Consider the following 19368-nt stretch of genomic DNA (forward strand, 5'->3'; position numbering starts at 1 on the left):
TACAGGAACAAAATGCTACTCCTCTACGTGGACATCAAAACTGCAAACCTAAATGGAAGTGAAAGTATGTACGCAGGGGGTGTTAGCCTGGCCGAGAGTCTGATGAGCTATCTTTGGAGTGAAGGTACGGGTGTAAGATTTTTCTTTTGTTGTTGTTTTCTTCACACAGAGATGTAGTATGACACACAACATTCTTCATATTGAACATTTCTGGTGTGCGTATACAGTTGCCGGAGTTTAATTTGTAGACCACCCAACGCTAATGCACATGGTTGTTGCGGCTCGAGGTGGCGTTTAGGCCAGGAATCCACCAAGCCCACCTACGAATGCGTGCAGTAGTAGGAATGAAGGAAAAAGGGTTTATTTGCATTATTTACACTGCCTCCAGATTTGGAAGCCCACTCTATGCAGGAGCATAATAAACGTCTCTGTTCACATCAGGACACGCCAGCCACTCCTCCGTGCACGAAAGGTCCCCGCTTTTATTACCGTCGTCTTCCCTAGGCCCTAGGGGCCTAGACTAGGAAATCTTATGACTGTATTCAGGCCAATCACAATCGCATCGTTCCGCCGCACTCCACCTCCGATGATGCTAAATGTGCCCTGTATATTTAGCATATTCAGCATATTTGGCATGTTTAGTAAATTTAGCAGATTTAGCCAACGCATCGAAATCTGGGAATCCGAGGTCGACGCTGTTCTTCGATAGCATTCGACGTTGGCCCTTTTCCTCATTAATTAAGGCTCTCAGGTACAGATAGAGGGGCATTTTGAGGACCCGTCAGCAGTTGGTGTCAACGCTGCGTTCACTTCTAGGTAGGCGTAGATCAATGGGTGGGATTACCTCATGGCAACCGTCTAATAAATACCCTTGATCGTGTTGAGACATAATAGACACCTGCGCCGAGAAGAGATTTGATCTGAGAGTGACCAGTTGTGAGATTCCCCGAGGCGTCCAGGTTCGGTCGCGACCTCGGGGACTGTTCTAGAAGTGATGGCTGATGTCCCACTGGACCTCGAGGACTGATCCCTCGCTAGAGCGTGTCCTTCTGCCAATGAATACACAGGCACACATATCCACTGGTCGGCGTGCCCGAGCGACACGCCTACCAGACGTTATGATCCCCGCATCGCTTTACAATGTTCGACACCTCTACCTGTCTCTCTCATTATCTGTCGTGTTCAGCTCTCACAAAGACAGAAATATGTTAGTCAGATAGGTAACAGATTTCTGCCTTTGTGACCTATTTGACTAACTTCGATTGCGATTTGTACAAAACACGTTCCTGAAAAAATACTCTGAGTTCATTGCCTGAAATTCCTGGCTCCGACCATGTGCATTCTTATTTTACCTCCCTTTCCTATACTTGACCTCGAAGTTGTATTCCTGCAAGATGACACTCCATCAGAGCAGTCACTCGTTTTTTACCGACATTCGCTGGAGCCATTGCAGGTGGGTAATGGTCGCTCTTGACCGTCAATTTTGTGCGCTGAATATAACGTCCAAGCCTTTCAATGGAAAAGCTTGGACAAGCTTTTATGCTCAAGCACTATTTCTCCCAGGTACTAAACTCATCTTGCTTGAGGTATAGCACTGGAGGCTCTTCACCGCTTCCCTTTTGATGTGCAAGGACGACATCTAGACCACGGTCGCTGGCGTCGCACCAGAGAAACTATTCCTTGCGAAAGTCTGGCGAGGCAAGCACAGGTCGTGAAAACAAGGCTTTTCTCTCAGAACAATCCACAGATTCTGAATAAGGCTGTGCTATCTCCCACCTTTGTGCGACTTACGCACTAACGTTTTCTATCTATTTTCCACAAAGGACCTGCTCTATAGAAAAAAGATGTTGCGTAAGTTATGCACCTCAAACTACACGAATATTCAAGCTCATTTCTAAATTATTTTACACCTGCTCTAAGCGATACTTAAAACGCTGCTGTCTTATGAATACACGTGTAAGACATGCAGTAATTCTTTGCTTCTCTATGTCCAAGGAAGACACACTTTAAAGGAATAGTACAAACACTTTCTACACTTGTGTGGTTAAACGACGGCTCCTCTAAATAACACACTTTACTTTGAAAAGAAAATCTCACGAACCTTCCCAAAAGTGAACTGACGCTTAAGCGCGCCACTAGCGGCTCGTAACAAATAACCTAGGCTTTGCGTTTCAAGCGTATCTCACACAAACAAAAAAGAAACTTATCTGCTTAAGACAAAGAACAAAATATCGAGAAAACAAAGTTTCTAAAATTTACGCCCGCGCAAGCTATCCCTTTCAGAATGTCAGTGAGCTGTTAAAACCAATATATTGTGTTCACAAAACTTGTATCGCCGTTACACATTCTGAATAGCCTACGGCTGCATCACTTCTTTAAGCCGTATGCGAGGCGGGCGCTGTCTGAAAGATCTTCTCAAACTTGTCAGCCAGGGAATACAAGGGACACTTAGGTCATTCTCCTCGCTACAGACCCCCTGCACCTTTCGTACCTGCAACCTGCCTTTGTCATTACGAATGCACTGCCTGGTATGACCAGGGCGTTTGTGGTGACATTCCGTTTGCGGTGGCGCCCCATCCGCCCTGCGCGCTAATCTTGCCTGTTCTAGTCTTACTTTCGCGAGCTCAATTTCGGCCCGCCTTCTTTCCTTTTCTACTCTTTGTTTTCTCTCACGCTCCTTCTTTTCCTGCTCGCGCTGCTGTTCCTGCCTTTCTTTCCTCTCGCGACATATCTTTTCTCAGGCATCTGTAAGCTCGTCCTCATTGAAACCCACTTTGTCAATCGCAGTACGAATTTCAGGCTTACTCAACTTATGGTTATTACCCGTACCAAACTCTGCTGCCAAGAGCAACAGCTTCTCTTTCTTTACCACTGTAATACCCATGCTTTCCCTAGAGCCGACAACATCTTCCCGTGTATTGACCGCATTCCCGGTGGCGATCAAGTACATCTAATTGCCCGACAGAACCCTGTCATTACTGTCCGGCAAAACGTATTCACACTAGCACTCACCCCACCTCAAGCTTCCGAAAGTTGTGTCTCCCGGAGCCATGTTGCCAGGTCCACCTATCCAAGATCATGGAACTGCCTTCTGTTGCTCTTCTCCCCAGTTTCCTCGAGCCGTCCAAGACACCAGTGCGACTGTTGTGCCTCCCTGAGCCATGAAAAGGAGCTCTGTTGATCCCGGATCCACAGAAGTCAATCTTCCGTCAGCACTTTACTTCGAGCTTGCAAGCTTTGTGTCTCCCGGAGCGACGTTCACAGGTCCGCCGATCCCAGATCGTGAGGACTCCTTTCTTGATTTCAGCGCTGCCAACCAGTCTATTGCGTCTATGAGGTGGCGTTTGGGCCAGGAATACACCAAGCCCATCGACGAGTACGTCCGGTAGTAGGAATAAAGGAAAAAAGGTTCATTTCAGAATTGTTACACTGGCTCCACATACGGAAACCAACTCCATGCAGGAGCATATTAAACATCTGAGTTCACATCAGAACACGTCAGCCACTCCTCTCTGCGCGAAAGGTATCCGCTCTTATTACCGTCGTTTTCCCTAGGCTTCTATACTAGGGAATCTGATGACTGCGTCCCGGCCAATCGCAACCTCATCGTTCCGTCGTTCTTCAGCTCAGATGGTGTTAAATATGCCCCGCATATTTAGCAAATTTAACATATTTAGCAAGCGTGTCGCAATCTAGGAATCCGAGGTCGGTGCCGCTCCTCGGCAGTATTCGACGTTGGCCCTTTTCATCAGTAGATCAGGCTGTAAGGTACTAGTAGAGGGTCCTTTTGTGGACCCGTCAGTAGTCGGTGTCAACGCTGCATTGACTTTTGGATGGGCGCTTCTGGAGAAGTGGGGTTGCCTCGGGGCAGCTCCATTCTGGGCCGTGTTGAGACGTAACAGGATGTAGGTGCGGCGCCCACCGGCGACAAGGTCACTTACTCTTTGACCATTTTCATTTTTAATCGCCCTATTGTTTGCTAGTATCAACTAAAGCAGCACATAGTCTCCCTGATGCCTTCCTTGGCATGTTGGTATCATATGGCTGCGAGCAGCGAAAATCGTGCCCGTTGTTTCCTGCACTTCTCGTTCTTAACCGAGTTACAGTGTGCGCGAAAACTATCGACCTTATGATGTAGCCATTCGTCTCCCTCTATATTAAACATTGCTTATTATTCATCCCAAATGATCTGCCGATCGTGGTGATAAAGTGGGCGAACCACCACTGGCGCCACTGACGAACTGCAAAAAAGAACACTCAAATCAAATCGAGGCGTTTTTTCTGGTGAAGTTTCGGTAAAAAAGCAATGGCCTATTTCAAATTTACAGAGAAGAAAGAATGGCATTAATAGATGAGCCTCCTATAACTGCGGATAGCTTTGCTAAAGCATGGCTTTTATGAGACGAGATGATGAAACTGCATAGATGGGCTTCGAGGACTACTCTTACTATGACGTCAGTGATGTAAAAGTACATTTTCGGTGTCAGTGAGAATATGCCACATGCAATATATACGAAACTGCAACACCGCATGACCAAAGCCTAAAAAATGTTTAAGGGTTTTACAAGTAAAAATCACGATATGCTTTTGAGGCACACCATAGTGGCATATTCGGGATTAATTTTGCTCACCCGGGATTCTTGCACGCGCACCCAAAGCGTCCGACACGAGTGTTTTAGCATTCCGCTGCCATGAAAATGTGGTTGCCGTGGTCGGCAACCACATTTGCTGAGTAGCACAACTCTGTATCCGCTAAGCCACCGCGGCTGCTCGACCAAAGCCACATCTTTATCCGCCGCGCTTCCTTAGTGGCCATGGGGTTGGGCGCGAGGTCGCGGGACCAAATCGCGGCCACGGCGGCCGCATTTCGATGGGGGCGAAATAGGAAAATCACCCCAGTACTTAAATTTAGGTCCGCGTGGAGAAACCCAAGGTGGCCCAAATTATTCCGGTGTACCTCACTGTGACGTGCTTCATAATCAGATCGTGGTTTTGGCACGTAAAGCCCCGTAATTTAAGTTAGCGCTAGCTCTATCGGTATTGAGATAGGAAACGCCTAGATACACAGACACGACGTGACATGCGTGGATATAAGGGCTTGCGTGCTGGCAAGCACTTACCAGCGCCTGTCACACATCTCTTTTGCACTGATCATCATTTTCCAAAAGCGTGCTATACCAAGCTTGCGGTGTATCAACCCGTGCATTTTTGAATGGAGGGAAAAGAATTCTCGCAATGACTTCATAGAATTTTTTCTAGTTAGCTGTAAGCCTTGCGCAGACAACTGCGTCACGGCTCAGACTGGCGCTTAACTCAATATAAGCTTGTAAAATTATGTTGTATGGAACCACACCATGCAGGAGCTTCATTTTGACCTCAGTTCACAGCTCCTAGCTGGGTTGTTTTGTATCCTTAGTTATTGTTGCATCTACATTACCATCATCAGGCTAATAAAATGCGCACGGTAGGGATGTGCATGGGCTTTTCAGGCATACGTCCTTGACTTACAACGTGAAAGGAAGAGATAAAAATACAAACAAACCCTATTTAGTGTTTGTATCTGTTGTACGTGTAGTTGCTCCATTCGCACTTTAAGTTTTTAAAATGCGTTATCGTGGATTAATTTTATTTGCTTACGTATGTTTGCAGCTCCAAAACCTTGCGTTCTTTCCTGGGAAGAATTTAGTTAGATTAGCAGTTAAGCTTCGTTTATTGACAGTTGCGAAAGTCGAGCTTCCCGTGTTCTCAGTTTTTCCCACGTGTTCGGCTTCGAGTTAGTGAGACTGCAATGTACGCCGTAAAACTGGCTTAATAAAGCAGCAGATGCCTTTGAAAATGTGAACCACTAACATATTCTTGTTTCGTGTGTTTCAGTGCCTCCAAGTCGCATGGTAAACGTACTTCTATCGATATTTAGTACAGCTGACAAAGAAGTTTTGAAGGGAGCACTGGATAGGTTGTCCATTTCGGAAAACCACTTCGACCTTCTTGAACATGTAGGTAAGTATATCTGTTGATTTTTCCACACTGAGGACTAAGGTTTTTCTTTTTCGCTGTGGCCGAGCAGGGGTATGTGTGTAGTTATACTTAATGAGACTGCGCCGTGCAAAATCAGCGATGACGATGAGCCACAATAAAGAGGAGTATATGTTAATTGAAGGCCCTAGCGGCCGGTCATTCCTCGGTGGATAAATCTCTCGGCCACCTTGTGCCGGCCGGGTGTGATCTGAGCCACGCGCCCGCTTCGCTTCGCATGCAATGGCCTGTCCTTCGCCAGCCGCCGTTCTCCTCATCGTCCTCGACATCGATGCCGCTGCCGTGCAGGTACCCGGAATGGTACTTTGAGGAGTTTGGGTCTGGGAGTTGGGTGTTGAAGTACATTTGATGTCTGGCAAAGACCAACTCGCTCTGGGCTCATGTGTTTATCCGGTGACTGTGGGAGTGGGTCCTCAACCAAGGCGAGTTTGAGGCGATCGACAGAGATATTGACATGTGGACCGTTTAAGTTCGCGGTGAAATGTTTGCCGGCATAATCAATGACATGGTATGACCGGCGTTGCAGGGGCTTCCGTATGGAGTCACGGCGGACTAAAACTTAAGAGGACGTCACCAGCTCTTCGGTAATATGCGATGCGTAGGTACGGGGCTGGCAGTGAGGTTCAGGAGCACGAAGTGTTGGGAAAGACGCTCACAGCCTCTTGGTGTGGTCGGTGGGGTCAGGGCACGGCGATGAACGGTAGGGCGGAAGAATTGCCCTGAATGGCGTACTGGTGCTCCAACCCTAGCACTTATAACGCAATTCACCCTGCCGATTGTGCATCCGTATTAAATGACGTTTTTACGCGAAGTTTTCTAAACACGCTTATGTAACACGCCCAACTACACTATCGTACGACTACGCCGCAACGTAACCTTTAATAATCGAACCCATCGGCATAGAAAAAAATCATCGCATCATTGAAACTCTCATCTGCTCCTGGCTGTCACTTAATCAATGCAAAGTTTCTAAAAAACACTTGTGCATATTGTTCTATTATTCTTACAAATATTTTCCAGCAGTCACTTGACAAAAGTTCACTGCCTACTGACTGGAAGGTGGGGAAGGTAATTCCACTCTACAAAACTGGTACTAAACATTCCCCACTAAATTATTGGCCTATATCTTTAATCAGTATACCATGCAAAATTATCGAGCATATTCTATTTTCTCGAATTGCCAACTTCTTAGAAGAAAGCTCCGTTCTTTCTGAGTTTCAACACAACTTCCCAAAAGATATTCACGTGAAACCCAACTAGTATCATTCTCGCATAAACTGAACCTATTGCTTGACCGCTCTTTAGTTGCAGACCGAATTTTTTAGAATTCGCAAGAGCGTTCAATAAAGTGTGCCATTGCTTATTAATCTATAAACTGCTTCATCTAAACCTTGATCCTAAAATTTTGTACTGGCTTGAGGTTTTTCTCACTAACCGTTCACAGTTTGTTGCAGCTAACGAAGTAACCTCTAATCTAGGTCCTGTTTATTCGGGTGTACCACAGGGCTCCGCGCTTGGAGTCCCCCTATTTCTCATATATATTAACGACTTCCCTTCCTGTGTTTCATCTCAAATTTACCTATTTGCTGACGACTATGCAATTTACACCGAAATAACTTGCGATGAGGATGTACCCAGAGTTCAAGCTGAACTTAACACCGTTTTTGCATCATGCAACTGATGGTAATGGAACTAAATGTTAACAAGAGTAAATTCACGCGTGTATCCAGGACTACACCTGAGTACACCTGTATACTCCCTTAATAACGCTCCATTAGATTTGGTAAGCCTTCACATCACCTCCGATCTCACTTGGAATACCGACATCGCTCATATAATAAGTAACGCTGACCGAATGCTAGGCTGCTTACGATGTAACTTTTCCTAAGCACCTTCTTACTTAAATTTAATCCTCTATAAAGCTCTTATACCACCCAAACTTGGGTATGCTGCTTCAATCAGGGATTCAGGGCATAGAAACCTAACGCACTCACTGGAAATGGTTCAGAATAACTCTGTTGATTCCATTCTTTGTTAATATAATGGAACCGCGCGTATCAGTGCCATGAAATCTAGCCTTAACTTACCGTCCTTGTCATCACGTCCCAAAATGTTCTGTCTGTGCCTTTCTCATTAGTTATTTCATCACCCGCTGTTACGCAATAAACTTATTTTCCCACCTCCGTATGTATAGCCCAGAGTGGATCACATTGATAAGGTCGGCATTCCATTATGCAGATCCAACGCTTTTTTAGAGCATTTTATACCATGCACTTTCATTCAGTGGAATCGCCTTGCCGCCACGACTGCCACCATCGCAGATCACTGATTATGCACGAACGGCATAGGTAGGACTGCATAACTAGGAACCTTTTCCTTCACATTATTCAACCTGTACTCACAAACGCCATAGCTAACATTGTATATCTAATGTCATTTGTTATGTATATATATATATATATATATATATATATATATATATATATATACATACATTCATATAAATTCGGCTGTATTAACTCCTGTGTGTTACCCGCCGTGGTTGCTTAGTGGCTATGGTGTTGGGCTGCTGAGCACGAGGTCGCGGGAGCGAATCCCGGCCACGGCGGCCGCATTTCGATGGAGGCTAAATGCGAAAACACCCGTGTGCTTAGATTTAGGTGCACGTTAAAGAACCCCAGGTGGTCAAAATTTCCGGAGTCCTCCACTACGGCGTGCCTCATAATCAGAAAGTGGTTTTGGCACGTAAAACCCCAAATATTATTAACTCCTGTGTGTTGAAGTTACCCGTTTTGCTTGTAACCACTCCCCTCTATAGCCGTAACGGCCCTGAGGGTGTGCTCAATAAATAAATGAACAAATAAATAAATAAATAAAAAGCCATCTCGGCAGGCGTACTGCGAAGATCCTGCTTAAGTGTAGCCCGAAGATTCAACATAACCAGTGATAGTGATGTGGAAAAGTAAGTGGTGTCAGGCGGCGTTATGACCTAAGTATTGATGGAGTGGTGAAAACGTTCAGCAAGACCATTGGCGATGGGGTGCTATATCGTGTTGCGTATGCGAGAAGTGCCTAGGAGGATAGCAGGTTATTCAGTATTGCCGATTCAAACTGGGGCAGAAACCTGGAGGCTTACTAAAAGGGTTCTACTCAAATTGAGGACGACACAACGAGCTATGGAAAGAAGAATGATAGGTGTAACGTTAAGGGATATGAAAAGAGCAGATTGGGTGAGGGAACAAACGCGAGTTAATGACATCTTAGTTGAAATCAAGAAAAAGAAATGGGCATGGGCAGGACATGTAATGAGGAGGGAAGATAACCGATGGTCATTAAGGGTTACGGACTGGATCCCAAGGGAAGGGAAGCGTAGCAGGGGGCGGCAGAAAGTTAGGTGGGCGGATGAGATTAAGAAGTTTGCAGGGACGGCATGGCCACAATTAGTACATGACCGGGGTTGTTGGAGAAGTATGGGAGAGGCCTTTGCCCTGCAGTGGGCGTAACCAGGCTGATGATGATGATGATGATGATTCAAACTGGCGTCCTGTGTCGGTTGTATTACTAGACGGTACGGCGTATCGCGGAACACAGCCCGCGACGCAGGCGTTTGCGATGGCTTCAGCACTGATGTCGGGCAAATGGAAAGCTTGTAATCGGGTAAAGTGATCTATGCAGGTTAGGAGGTAGATATTCCCGTTTTATGGCGCCTATGGCCTGGAAATGCCGATGTGTACTTTGTAGAATCATCCAGATGGTGGCGCAAAGAAGTCGAAAGGTGCTCTTTTGTATCGGTGAACCTTCGATTGTTGACATATCAGACAACCATGGGCCCAGGCACGTACGTCCTTATTGATGCCCGGCCAAACAAGACGTTCTGTCACCAGACGTTGCGTGGGCCGGATTCGACGGTGGAATCGCTTATGACTGGCATCGAAAACGATGCACCGGTAATTGAGTGGAAGGACTGGATGTGTGGTGCACGTGAATGCATAACAAAAAATAGAGACGGCACAAAGTGAAAAGTGCACATCATAGAGATGTAAGGCGCCAGGTTTTCCATGAATCACAATTACACTGCCGACTTGTTGCTGGACAGCAAGTGCGGAGAAGTCGATGCTAACCGGTTTGTCGCTCCTAGTGATGAAAGAGGCGTAGCATGACAGCCCGTCCGCTGCGGCATTGTCCTTTCCATGTACGCGCCTATCGCCGTCGTGAACCCTGCCATGAAGGCGAGATATTAGGTTTCCAGTAGTGAAAATTTTGTAGAATTCGACCGGATGGCGCAGATGAATTGTTTGTGCTCTGTCTTGATGTGAAGCTCTCGAACCTCCGTGAAGTGTCTAAAGTGAGTACAGTACAGCCGTGTACATTCCGAGGGTTCTCTTCCGAATGTGCTATAGCGGGTCTACGTGAATGTGTGCTTCCGAGAAAAGAAGGCAAGGGTCTGCCAGACTATATCCGCGAACTGTTTAAGCACCGCTCCAATACCAACATTGGATGCATCGGTCATGAGGCAAAGTGGGGCTCCTGGTCCCGGATGGACAAGAAGGGTTGCCTGAGACAGATTGGTCTTGATGATATCAAAAGTGGCTAGTGCTTCTGGGGACCAGATGAGTTCAGTCCTTTTGGATTTGTTGTCCTTGAGCATGTCCGTTAGGGGCCGAAGGAAAGCGGCGCAGTTAGGGATGAAGCGGTTGTCAAAATTCACGAGGTCAAGAAACTTGCGCAATTTGTGGATGGAAGACGGCTGAGAAAAATGTTGTATGGCTTGGACTTTTAATGGAAAGGGGCGGATGCCATCCACGTTAAAACGGTGACCCATGGAGTCCAACTCGTGCGCGCCGAATTCGTACTTCGCCCTATTGTCGATAAGGCCGAATTCTGCGAGGCAATGAAGTTATTGGCCCAGATGTTGGATGTGGTGTTCTGCGTCGCGACGAAAGACCAATCGTCAACGTCCGCGAAACAGAAAGCCAATCCTCTTGTCACTGTGTCGATATATCCTTGAAAAGTTTTTGCAGCAATGCGAAGACCCGAAGGCATGAGCACGTACTCGAAGAGTCCAAATGGCCTGATGATTCCGTTCTTGGGAATATCCGCTTTTCCCACAGAAAGTTGATGGTAAGCGTTCACCAGGTCGATGTTGGACAATATAACTGTTCCGGGTAGTGGTGCAGAGAAAACCGCAATGTACGGAAGTGGGTAACCGTTCGGAACAGTAACATTGTTGAGCATACCGTAATCTCTTCACGGCCGCCAGTCTCCAGGTGACGCCTTTGGCACCATATGCAGTGGACACGCGTAAGGGCTTCAAGAAGGGCGCACGATCACGAGTTCGAGCATGTGTTCAAATTTCCGGTTTGCGATCTTGCAGCGATCAGGTGGTAAACGACGAGGTCGAGCGTGGACAGGCGTGGTAATGAATGTCATGCTTGACTGGCAAAAGGAAGTTGGCCGCTCGACGAAACCACGGGAATTCCTGAAGAAGCTTTATGTATACTGACATCAGCAGTGCGCTATTGACTGCTGGAAGTGGCACTCGCGAGGCTATGCCACGCAAAAAACGGTGTGCCGTAGCATCAACGTGGTGTTTGCGGTGCACGTCAACTAAGAGAGTGTAGTGGCGCGGGAAATCCGCACCCAACATGTGTAGGCAACATCAGCAATTTGAAAAATTCACCGGAATGTCCCGCGGAGGCCCATGTTGAGGGACAGTGCTTGTTTCCCAAAGGTGACAATGGCGGTCTTATTGGCAGCTTGTAGTCTTGACTAGACTTGCCGAAGATTGAGAATCTCAGCTGAGGATGGGATGACACTGACCTCCGAAGCACTGTCCACGAGAAAACGCAGGCCTGTGGTTTTGTCTGTCACGAAGAAGAAGCGTCTTATTTCAGCACGAGCACCAATCGCCGCTTCTAATGGTGCTGCGGGGAGTTTCCCCTGATAACTACAGGGTGCCGTGCACTTTGGCGCTGCGTTACGGAAGGTATTGTCACGTGGTGGTGACGTTGAAGAACACAGTAGCAATACTGTGAAAGACAAAACTAACTTTTATTGGGCGAACCTGTGCCCAAAAAACGCGCTACACTAACAGCACAACGCTAGCGGCGAACACGGTCGGCGATCGTTGAAAATCTGATCAGCGGGTCAAGCGCGTCGGCTTTTATACATCAGTCGTAAAATGCACCAGAGTAGTCGCTGGCACCAGCGTGCCTTCCACAAAGTTCTACATCATTCGCGTCGCGCACACATGCGACCAGATTACACAAGGTTCGGTCACAGACAGCGGATCGAAGAATCGATATCATTCCAGAAACTTCTGATACATGCAGGCGCGTCCTGCGCTGTACCATAACATTTGTTAGACGGTGAAACATGTCGCCCGATAAAGACAAGAACACGTGTCAATACCCGCCTCTTAAAAAGCATCGACCCGATGCCGCAAACAAACAAAAGTAATAAACAAAAGCACTCGTAGCAAAGAAAACAAAAAAAAATAGGAAGTTCGTCAGCGTCCGCAAAAGGGTTTAAGGCGCACCCCGTAGACCCCTTCAGATCGTGCGCGGCGCCGCTGTGAATGCGAAATGCCGTCGGGCACGACCTCATAGTCCATTGCGCCAATACGTCGGATGACCTTTAGGGTCCGAAATAGCGCCGCAATAGTTTCTCACTCAGTCTTCGTCGGCGTATTGGGGTCCAAACACAAACATGGTCGCCGGGCTGGTACTCGACGAAGCGTCGTCAGAGGTTGTATTGTCGGCTGTTGGTACGCTGCTGGTTCTTGTCCGTAGGCGGGCGAGCTGTCGGGCTTCTTCGGCGCGCTGGAGATAGGTAGCGACGTCAAGATTTTCTTCGGCAGTGACGTGCGGCAGCATAGCGTCGAGTGTCATCGTCGGGTTCCTGCCGTAAACCAGCTTAAACAGCGTGATCTGTGTTGTTTCTTGCACCGCCGTGTTGTAAGCGAATGTTACGTACGGCAGGACGGCATCCCAAGTCTTGTGTTCGACGTCAGCGTGCATTTCTAGCATGTCGGCGAGGGTCTTGTTCAGGCGCTCAGTGAGACCATTCGTCTGCGGGTGGTAGGCAGTTCTCCTCCTGTGGCTTGTCTGGATGTATTGCAGAATGGCCTGGGTGAGTTCTGCTGTAAAAGCGGTTCCTCTGTCGGTGATGAGGATTTTTGGGGCACCATGTCGCAGGAGGATGTTCTCGACGAAAAATTTCGCCACTTCGGCTGCGCTGCCTTTCGGTAGAGCTTTAATTTCAGCGAAGCGGGTGACATAGTCCGTCGCCATGACGATCCACTTATTTCCGGAAGTTGATGTCGGAAACGGTCCCAGTAAGTCCATCCCGATCTGCTTAAAAGGTCGGTAAGGAGGCTTGATCGGCTGAAGTAATCCCGCTGGCCTTGTCGGTGGTGTCTTGCGTCGCTGACAGGCTCGACATGTCTTGACGTAACGGGTGACATAGGCGGTTAGGCGCGGCCAGTATTCGTTTTTGTGTGTCCTCGATAGCGTCCGGGAGAAACCGAGGTGCCCAGTGGTCGGGTCATCATGTAGGGCGTGCAGTGTTCCGGACGCAGCGCCGACGGAACAATAAGAAGGTAGTTGGCGCGGACTGGTGAGAAGTTCTTCTTCACGAGTAGGTGGTTTTGAAGCGTGAACGAAGACAATCGGCGCTTAAATGCCCTAGGGACAACGTCTTGTACCCATCCAAATAATCACCGAGGCCTTTAGCTCCGGGTCTGCTCGTTGCTGTTCAGCGAAGTCTTCCGCGCTTATTATTCCAAGGAAGGCGTCGTCATCCTCGTCATCTTGCGGCGGTGGGTCAATGGGGGCGCGTTATAGGCAAGGCAATCGGCATCTGAGTGTTTTCTTCCGGACTTGTAGGTTACAGTGATGTCGTAGTCTTGTAGTCTGAGGCTCCATCGCGCCAGCCGTCCTGAAGGGTCCTTTAAGTTAGCTAGCCAACACAACGCGTGATGGTCACTGACCACCTTGAATGGCCTGCCATATAGATAAGGGCGGAATTTTGCTGTAGCCCAAATAATGGCGAGGCATTCCTCATGGAATAATTGCCTTCCGCTCTTGACAGCGACCGGCTAGCATAAGATATTACCCGTTCAAGTCCGTCTTTCCTCCGGACTAGGACAGCACCGAGGCCTAGGCTACTGGCATCAGTGAAAATTTCGGCATCGGCGTCCTCGTTGAAGTGCGCAAGTACCGGCGGCTATTGCATGCGTCGTTTGCGTTCTTGAAATGCATCGGCCTGCGGCGTTTCCCACTTGAACTCGACATGACATTTCGTTAGATCTGTTAGCGACTCCGCGATGCGTAAGAAGTCCTTGAAAAAGCGCATGTAGTAGGCACACATGCCAAGGAATCTACGCACTGCCTTCTTCTCGATGGGCTGCGGGAAGTTGGCGATGGCAGCTGTCTTCTGCGGGTCGGGGCGGAGTGCAGATTTTCTGATGAAATGGCCCAGAAACAGAAGCTCGTCCTAAGCGAAGCGACACTTTTCCGGCTTTAGAGTAAGCCCTGATGACGTGATGGCCTCTAATACTGTCGCAAGCCGCTTAAGGTGATCGTCGAAATTTCCGGCGAGGACGACGACGTCATCCAGGTAAACAAGACAGGTCTGCCACTTCAATCCTCATAAAACCGTGTCCATCACGCGCTGGAACGTTGCAGGCGCCGAGCACAGTCCAAATGCCACAACCTTGAACTCATAGAAGCCGTCTGGGGTGATGAAGGCGGTCTTTTCGGGATCTCTTTCGTCGACTTCTATTTGCCAATAGCCAGACTTGATGTCCATCGACGAGAAGGATTTAGCGTTGCAGAGCCGATCCAATACGTCTTCTATTCGTGGGAGGGGGTATACGTGCTTCTTCCGTGATCTTGTTAAGACGACGATAATCGACGCAGAAACGTAGGGTTCCGTCCTTTTTCTTCACGAAGACTATAGAAGATGCCCACGGGCTTTTTGACGGCTGGATGATGTCGTCGCGCAGCATTTCGGCGACTTGGTACCTTATAGCCTCGCGTTCTCGCGTAGAAACTTGATAAGGGCTCTGGCGGAGTGGTCGAGCACACTCTCTTTGGTTATTATGCGATGCTTTGCGACTGGTGTTTATCGAATCATTGGTGACGTCTAAAAGCTCTCTGTATCGTCCAAGTAAACTTCTGAGCGGTTAAAAGACATGTTTCTTGCCGCAATTGAACACTCACAAAAGGAAGACACATAAAGACAACACCTTTTATTTAAGTGTCTTCCTTTTGTGAGTGTTCAATTGCGGCAAAAAACATGTCTTTTAGCAGGCACCAACTAGGCCAACAAGCAGTTCTGAGCTGCTGTTGCTTAATCATGGGGAAATTCTGATTTATGTCGAAGTATGGTTCGGGAACTACGGTCGTCGGGGAAGATGCGGCAGAATCCGAGAGGACAAACGCATTGCTGGTTTCCAGAATTTCCCCGATGTACGCGGTCATCATGCCCTTGTTGATGTGCTTGAACTCCTGGCTGAAGTTTGTCAGCAACACTTTCGTGTTTTCTCTGTGCAGTCGGGGGATTCCTCTTGCAACGCAAATTTCGCGATCGAGCAGTAGACGTTGGTCGCCTTCGATGACGCCTTCTACGTCAGCAGGTGTTTCGGTGCCGACCGAACTAACATTGCTGGAGCGAGGCGGGATGCTCACTTGATCTTCGAGCACACTCAAGGCACGGTGACTAGGAAAGCTCTCCGGCGGTATCGCTTGATCTGCCGACTGCGTTATTGACTTCAACTTCAGGTCGATGATTGCGCCGTGTTGGTGCAGGAAGCCCATGCCGAGAACACTGTTGGATGATAATGAAGGTGGCAAGGTAAGTCCGGTCGTGCATGGTAATTCTTGCCGTGCACATTCGAGTCAGCGTTATGAGGCGTCCTCCAGCGGTCCGAATTTGAGGGCCTTCCCATGTAGTCTTAACTTTCTTCAACTGGGTGGCTATGTGTCCACTCATGACGGAGTAATCAGTCCCTGTGTCCACTAAGGCGGTAACTGCGTGGCCGTCGAGAAGCACGTCGCGGTCGGTGGTTCCTGTCTGGCGTTGCAGTTAGGTCTTGGCGTCGGATCACGGCTGCGTAGTGTTGAACTGAAGCTGGACCGTCGCGTCGTGAAGTCGTCTTTCGTCGGTGTAGTCTTGGCTTCCTGACTTTGTCGGGACGGCGGTGTGTCGTTGTTATGTCGTCGAGATGGTCTCTTGGTCGTCTTCGTCGGTGGCGGAGGATCTTCGTCAGTGCGACGAACAGCAACCGCACCTCCATCGGTTGCTCCTTTTAGTTTTCCGGATATGGGCTCGTAGCGCGGCCTGGGCTGGTCTGGTGTATGGTCGGCGCTGCGGCGAGAGGTAGCGGCCTGGTGACTGCGAACGGGACTGTGGTCGAGGGCTCGACTTAGTGGCGGCGAGGTAGTCGGCGATATCGCGAGGTCGTTCGCCAATCTGTGGTAGCGGCGCGTTAACTGCGAATCCTCGCAGTCCCTTCTCCCGGTATGGGCGTAGGCGGTCGATGTGTGCGGCTACTCCGCAGTGATAACAAAGCGGACGGTGGTGGGGGGCACGCCAAACGTCAGTCTTCCTTGGAACGCCGCGTGAGGTGACGGGTTGGCGTGCTGGCGGGGAGGGGGGGGGTGGACGACGGAACTGTGTCGTCGCTGGGCCCTGCCGTCGGCGCGGAGGGGAAAGCGGAGGCGGGCTACAGCGGCGTATGTCATCGCTTGCGGCTGAGGTTGTGGCGATTCAGGGGCTACTCCGAGTTGTTTGAGCTGCTCACGTACGGCGTCGGCAATCGAAGCCATTTGAGGCTGCGATGATTGGAACAGCATCTGTAGCTCCTTCCGCACGACCGCTCGGATAATCTCGTGCAGGTCTTCTGTGGCCAGTGACTGAACTCCGGCGCGGTTTGTCGAGTTCGTGCGGCGGTGCAATTGCTGGTTTCGCATGTCGAGTGTCTTCTCGATGCGGGAGGCCTCGCAATGAAACTCGTCGACGGTCTTCGGTGGGCTTCGTTCCATTCCGGCGAAAAAGTTCCTCCTTCACACCACGCATGAGTAGCGCACTTTCTTCTCCTCAACCATTTCAGGGTCAGCGTGGCAGAATAGACGGCTCATTTTCTCCGTGAAGATCGCGGTTGTCTCATTAGGTAGCTGCACCCGGGTTTCTAATAGTGCTTGGGCTCGTTCCTGGCGTACGACGCTTGCGAATGTCTGCAGGAAGCCGCTTCGGAACAGCTCCCAGGTCGTTGAAGTGGCTTCTCGGTTCTCGAACCACGTCCTGGCAGCGTCTTCCAATGCGAAGAAGACATGTCGCAGTTTGCCGTCGCTGTTCCAGTTGTTAGAAGTTGGGTTAAAACTGAGGCTTTCTAGCGCACGAAAATTGACGCAGGACAGTGGCAAGACACTGACACAGCGCTGTGTTCGTGGACACAGCGCGGACAGCGCTGGACACAGCTACGCGTAGCGCAATGTCCGCGTCTTGCAACTGTCCTGCGTCCCTTTTCGTGCGCTAAAAAACCTCAGTTATGAACCAACACGCCCTTACCTACGCTCTGTGGGTTAAAAGTTGGCTTGGATCGCGGCTTGTCGGTGGCGTTCGGTGCATGAACGAAAAGCACCTCCACCAGATGTCACGCGGTGGTGACGTTGAAGAACACAGTAGCAATACTGTAAAAGGCAAAACTTACTCTTATTGGGCGGACCTGGTCCAAAAAACAGGCTACACTTTTAGCACAACGATAGCGGCGAACACGGTCGGCGATCGTTGAAAATCTGATCAGCGGGTCAAGCGCGTCGGCGTTTATACATCAGTCGTCGAATGTACCAGAGTAATCGCTGGCATCCGCGTGCCTTCCACAAAGTTCTACATCATTCGCGTCGCGCACACATGCGACCAGATTACAAAAGGTTCGGTCACAGACAGCGCATCGAAGAATCGATATCATTCCAGAAACTTCCGGTACATGCAGGAGCGTCCTGCGCTTTACGATAACATTTGTTAGGCGGCGAAACGTGTCGGCCGATAAAGACAAACAAGTACACGTGTCAGTATGATGGTACCAGCATTCACCCTGCCGTTGTGAGGACGGCGAGCGGCTGTGCGAGAAAGAGCGTCCCTGCGATGAAGAGCGCTCGCGCGGAGAAGATAGAGCGGCGATCTGGTCTGGCTGTTTTCAGATCACCTCGCAGATTTTATCACTTAGATTGTCCAGGGAGGGCGAGGGTGGCACAGTGGATGCATCTGGACCTTCCATGAGTGAAACCGCGGGGCTTGATGTGTCCTTGACGGAGTCGGCAAGTTGGGCTAGCTGCGACACGGGTAAACTGTTTGCGGTCGCCAGAACCAGCGGAGGTGGGCAAACGTTGTAGGAACGACTCTCGAAGCAAATCTTGATCGAAGGTGGTTGCCTTGTCTCCGAGAAGCTGTTGAAAACGACGCAGGAGCTGCGAAAGTTTGCGATCCCCAAGTTCTTCAGTATGGGCAAAGTGCTGTAGTCGTCGTCATTCCGACATTGTCGTGCATTTGACGAGTTCCTTCGTGTGGATGTCGAAAGGTCTGTTGCCGGGGTTGAAGGATTTGGTCGCGAAGCTCGGTGACAGTCTCAGGTGGCAGCGAATATACGAGATGGTTGAATTTTTTTAGTGTGCGGCGTGAATCGCGCTATGGTGAACTGGCTGCTTACTTGAGCAATCCAGAGTTGGGGGTCTGCTGGCCAGTACTGGAGTAGCATCACGGAAAGAGTAACCACGACGCGCAATAGTGCTGGGGTTGTTCGATCGCTGTCATCCGTGACGGTGGTTTGACAGTGACTATTGGAAACGTTGCAGTGGTCGTGAGCCCTGTCCGCTGTCCGGGGTGACCAATATGGCGGTGTGCAAAATCGGTGATGACGATGAGCCACAATAAACAGTAGTTTATTTTTACTGAGCATAAGGCCCTAGCTGGCGGTTATTCCTTGGCGGATACATCCGCCGGCCACCTCGCACAGGCCACGTGTGATGTGAGCCAAGCGCCCGCTTCCCTTCGTCCCTTCCGCTTCCCCGCCTGTCCCTAGCCAGCCGTCGTTGTCCTCATCTTCCTCGACGTAGATGCTGCTACAAGATTGCGCAATAGTGCCTGCTTACGTGCAATACCTGCCACAGAGGTTATGTATGGCCTTAGACTGCTGAGAACATGGACGTGGGTTCGATTGCCTGCCGAGGGGATCACATCTCAGTAGCCTCGGCATGAAAAAGAAATACGGTTCCGGTTTATTTTAGCTCACATTAAGGCACGTTAGGCTGTTAGAATTTATCTAGAGCT

At 49.3% G+C, this 19368-nt stretch overlaps 1 protein-coding gene across 1 annotated transcript in view; it reads left to right on the forward strand.

The window, feature by feature from the left end:
* Positions 1 to 19368, forward strand: part of LOC142592562 (dermonecrotic toxin SPH-like) — a 124449-nt gene that overhangs the window by 95228 nt on the left and 9853 nt on the right. Inside the window, exons 3-4 of the mRNA XM_075704080.1 lie at positions 1 to 124; positions 5875 to 6000. The exon at positions 1 to 124 is cut by the window's left edge and continues 11 nt beyond it. Coding sequence (XP_075560195.1) covers positions 1 to 124; positions 5875 to 6000 — 250 coding nt within the window. The remainder of the gene's footprint in view (positions 125 to 5874; positions 6001 to 19368) is intronic.

Source organism: Dermacentor variabilis, chromosome 9 (assembly GCF_050947875.1).
Source record: "Dermacentor variabilis isolate Ectoservices chromosome 9, ASM5094787v1, whole genome shotgun sequence".
NCBI lineage: Eukaryota > Metazoa > Arthropoda > Arachnida > Ixodida > Ixodidae > Dermacentor > Dermacentor variabilis.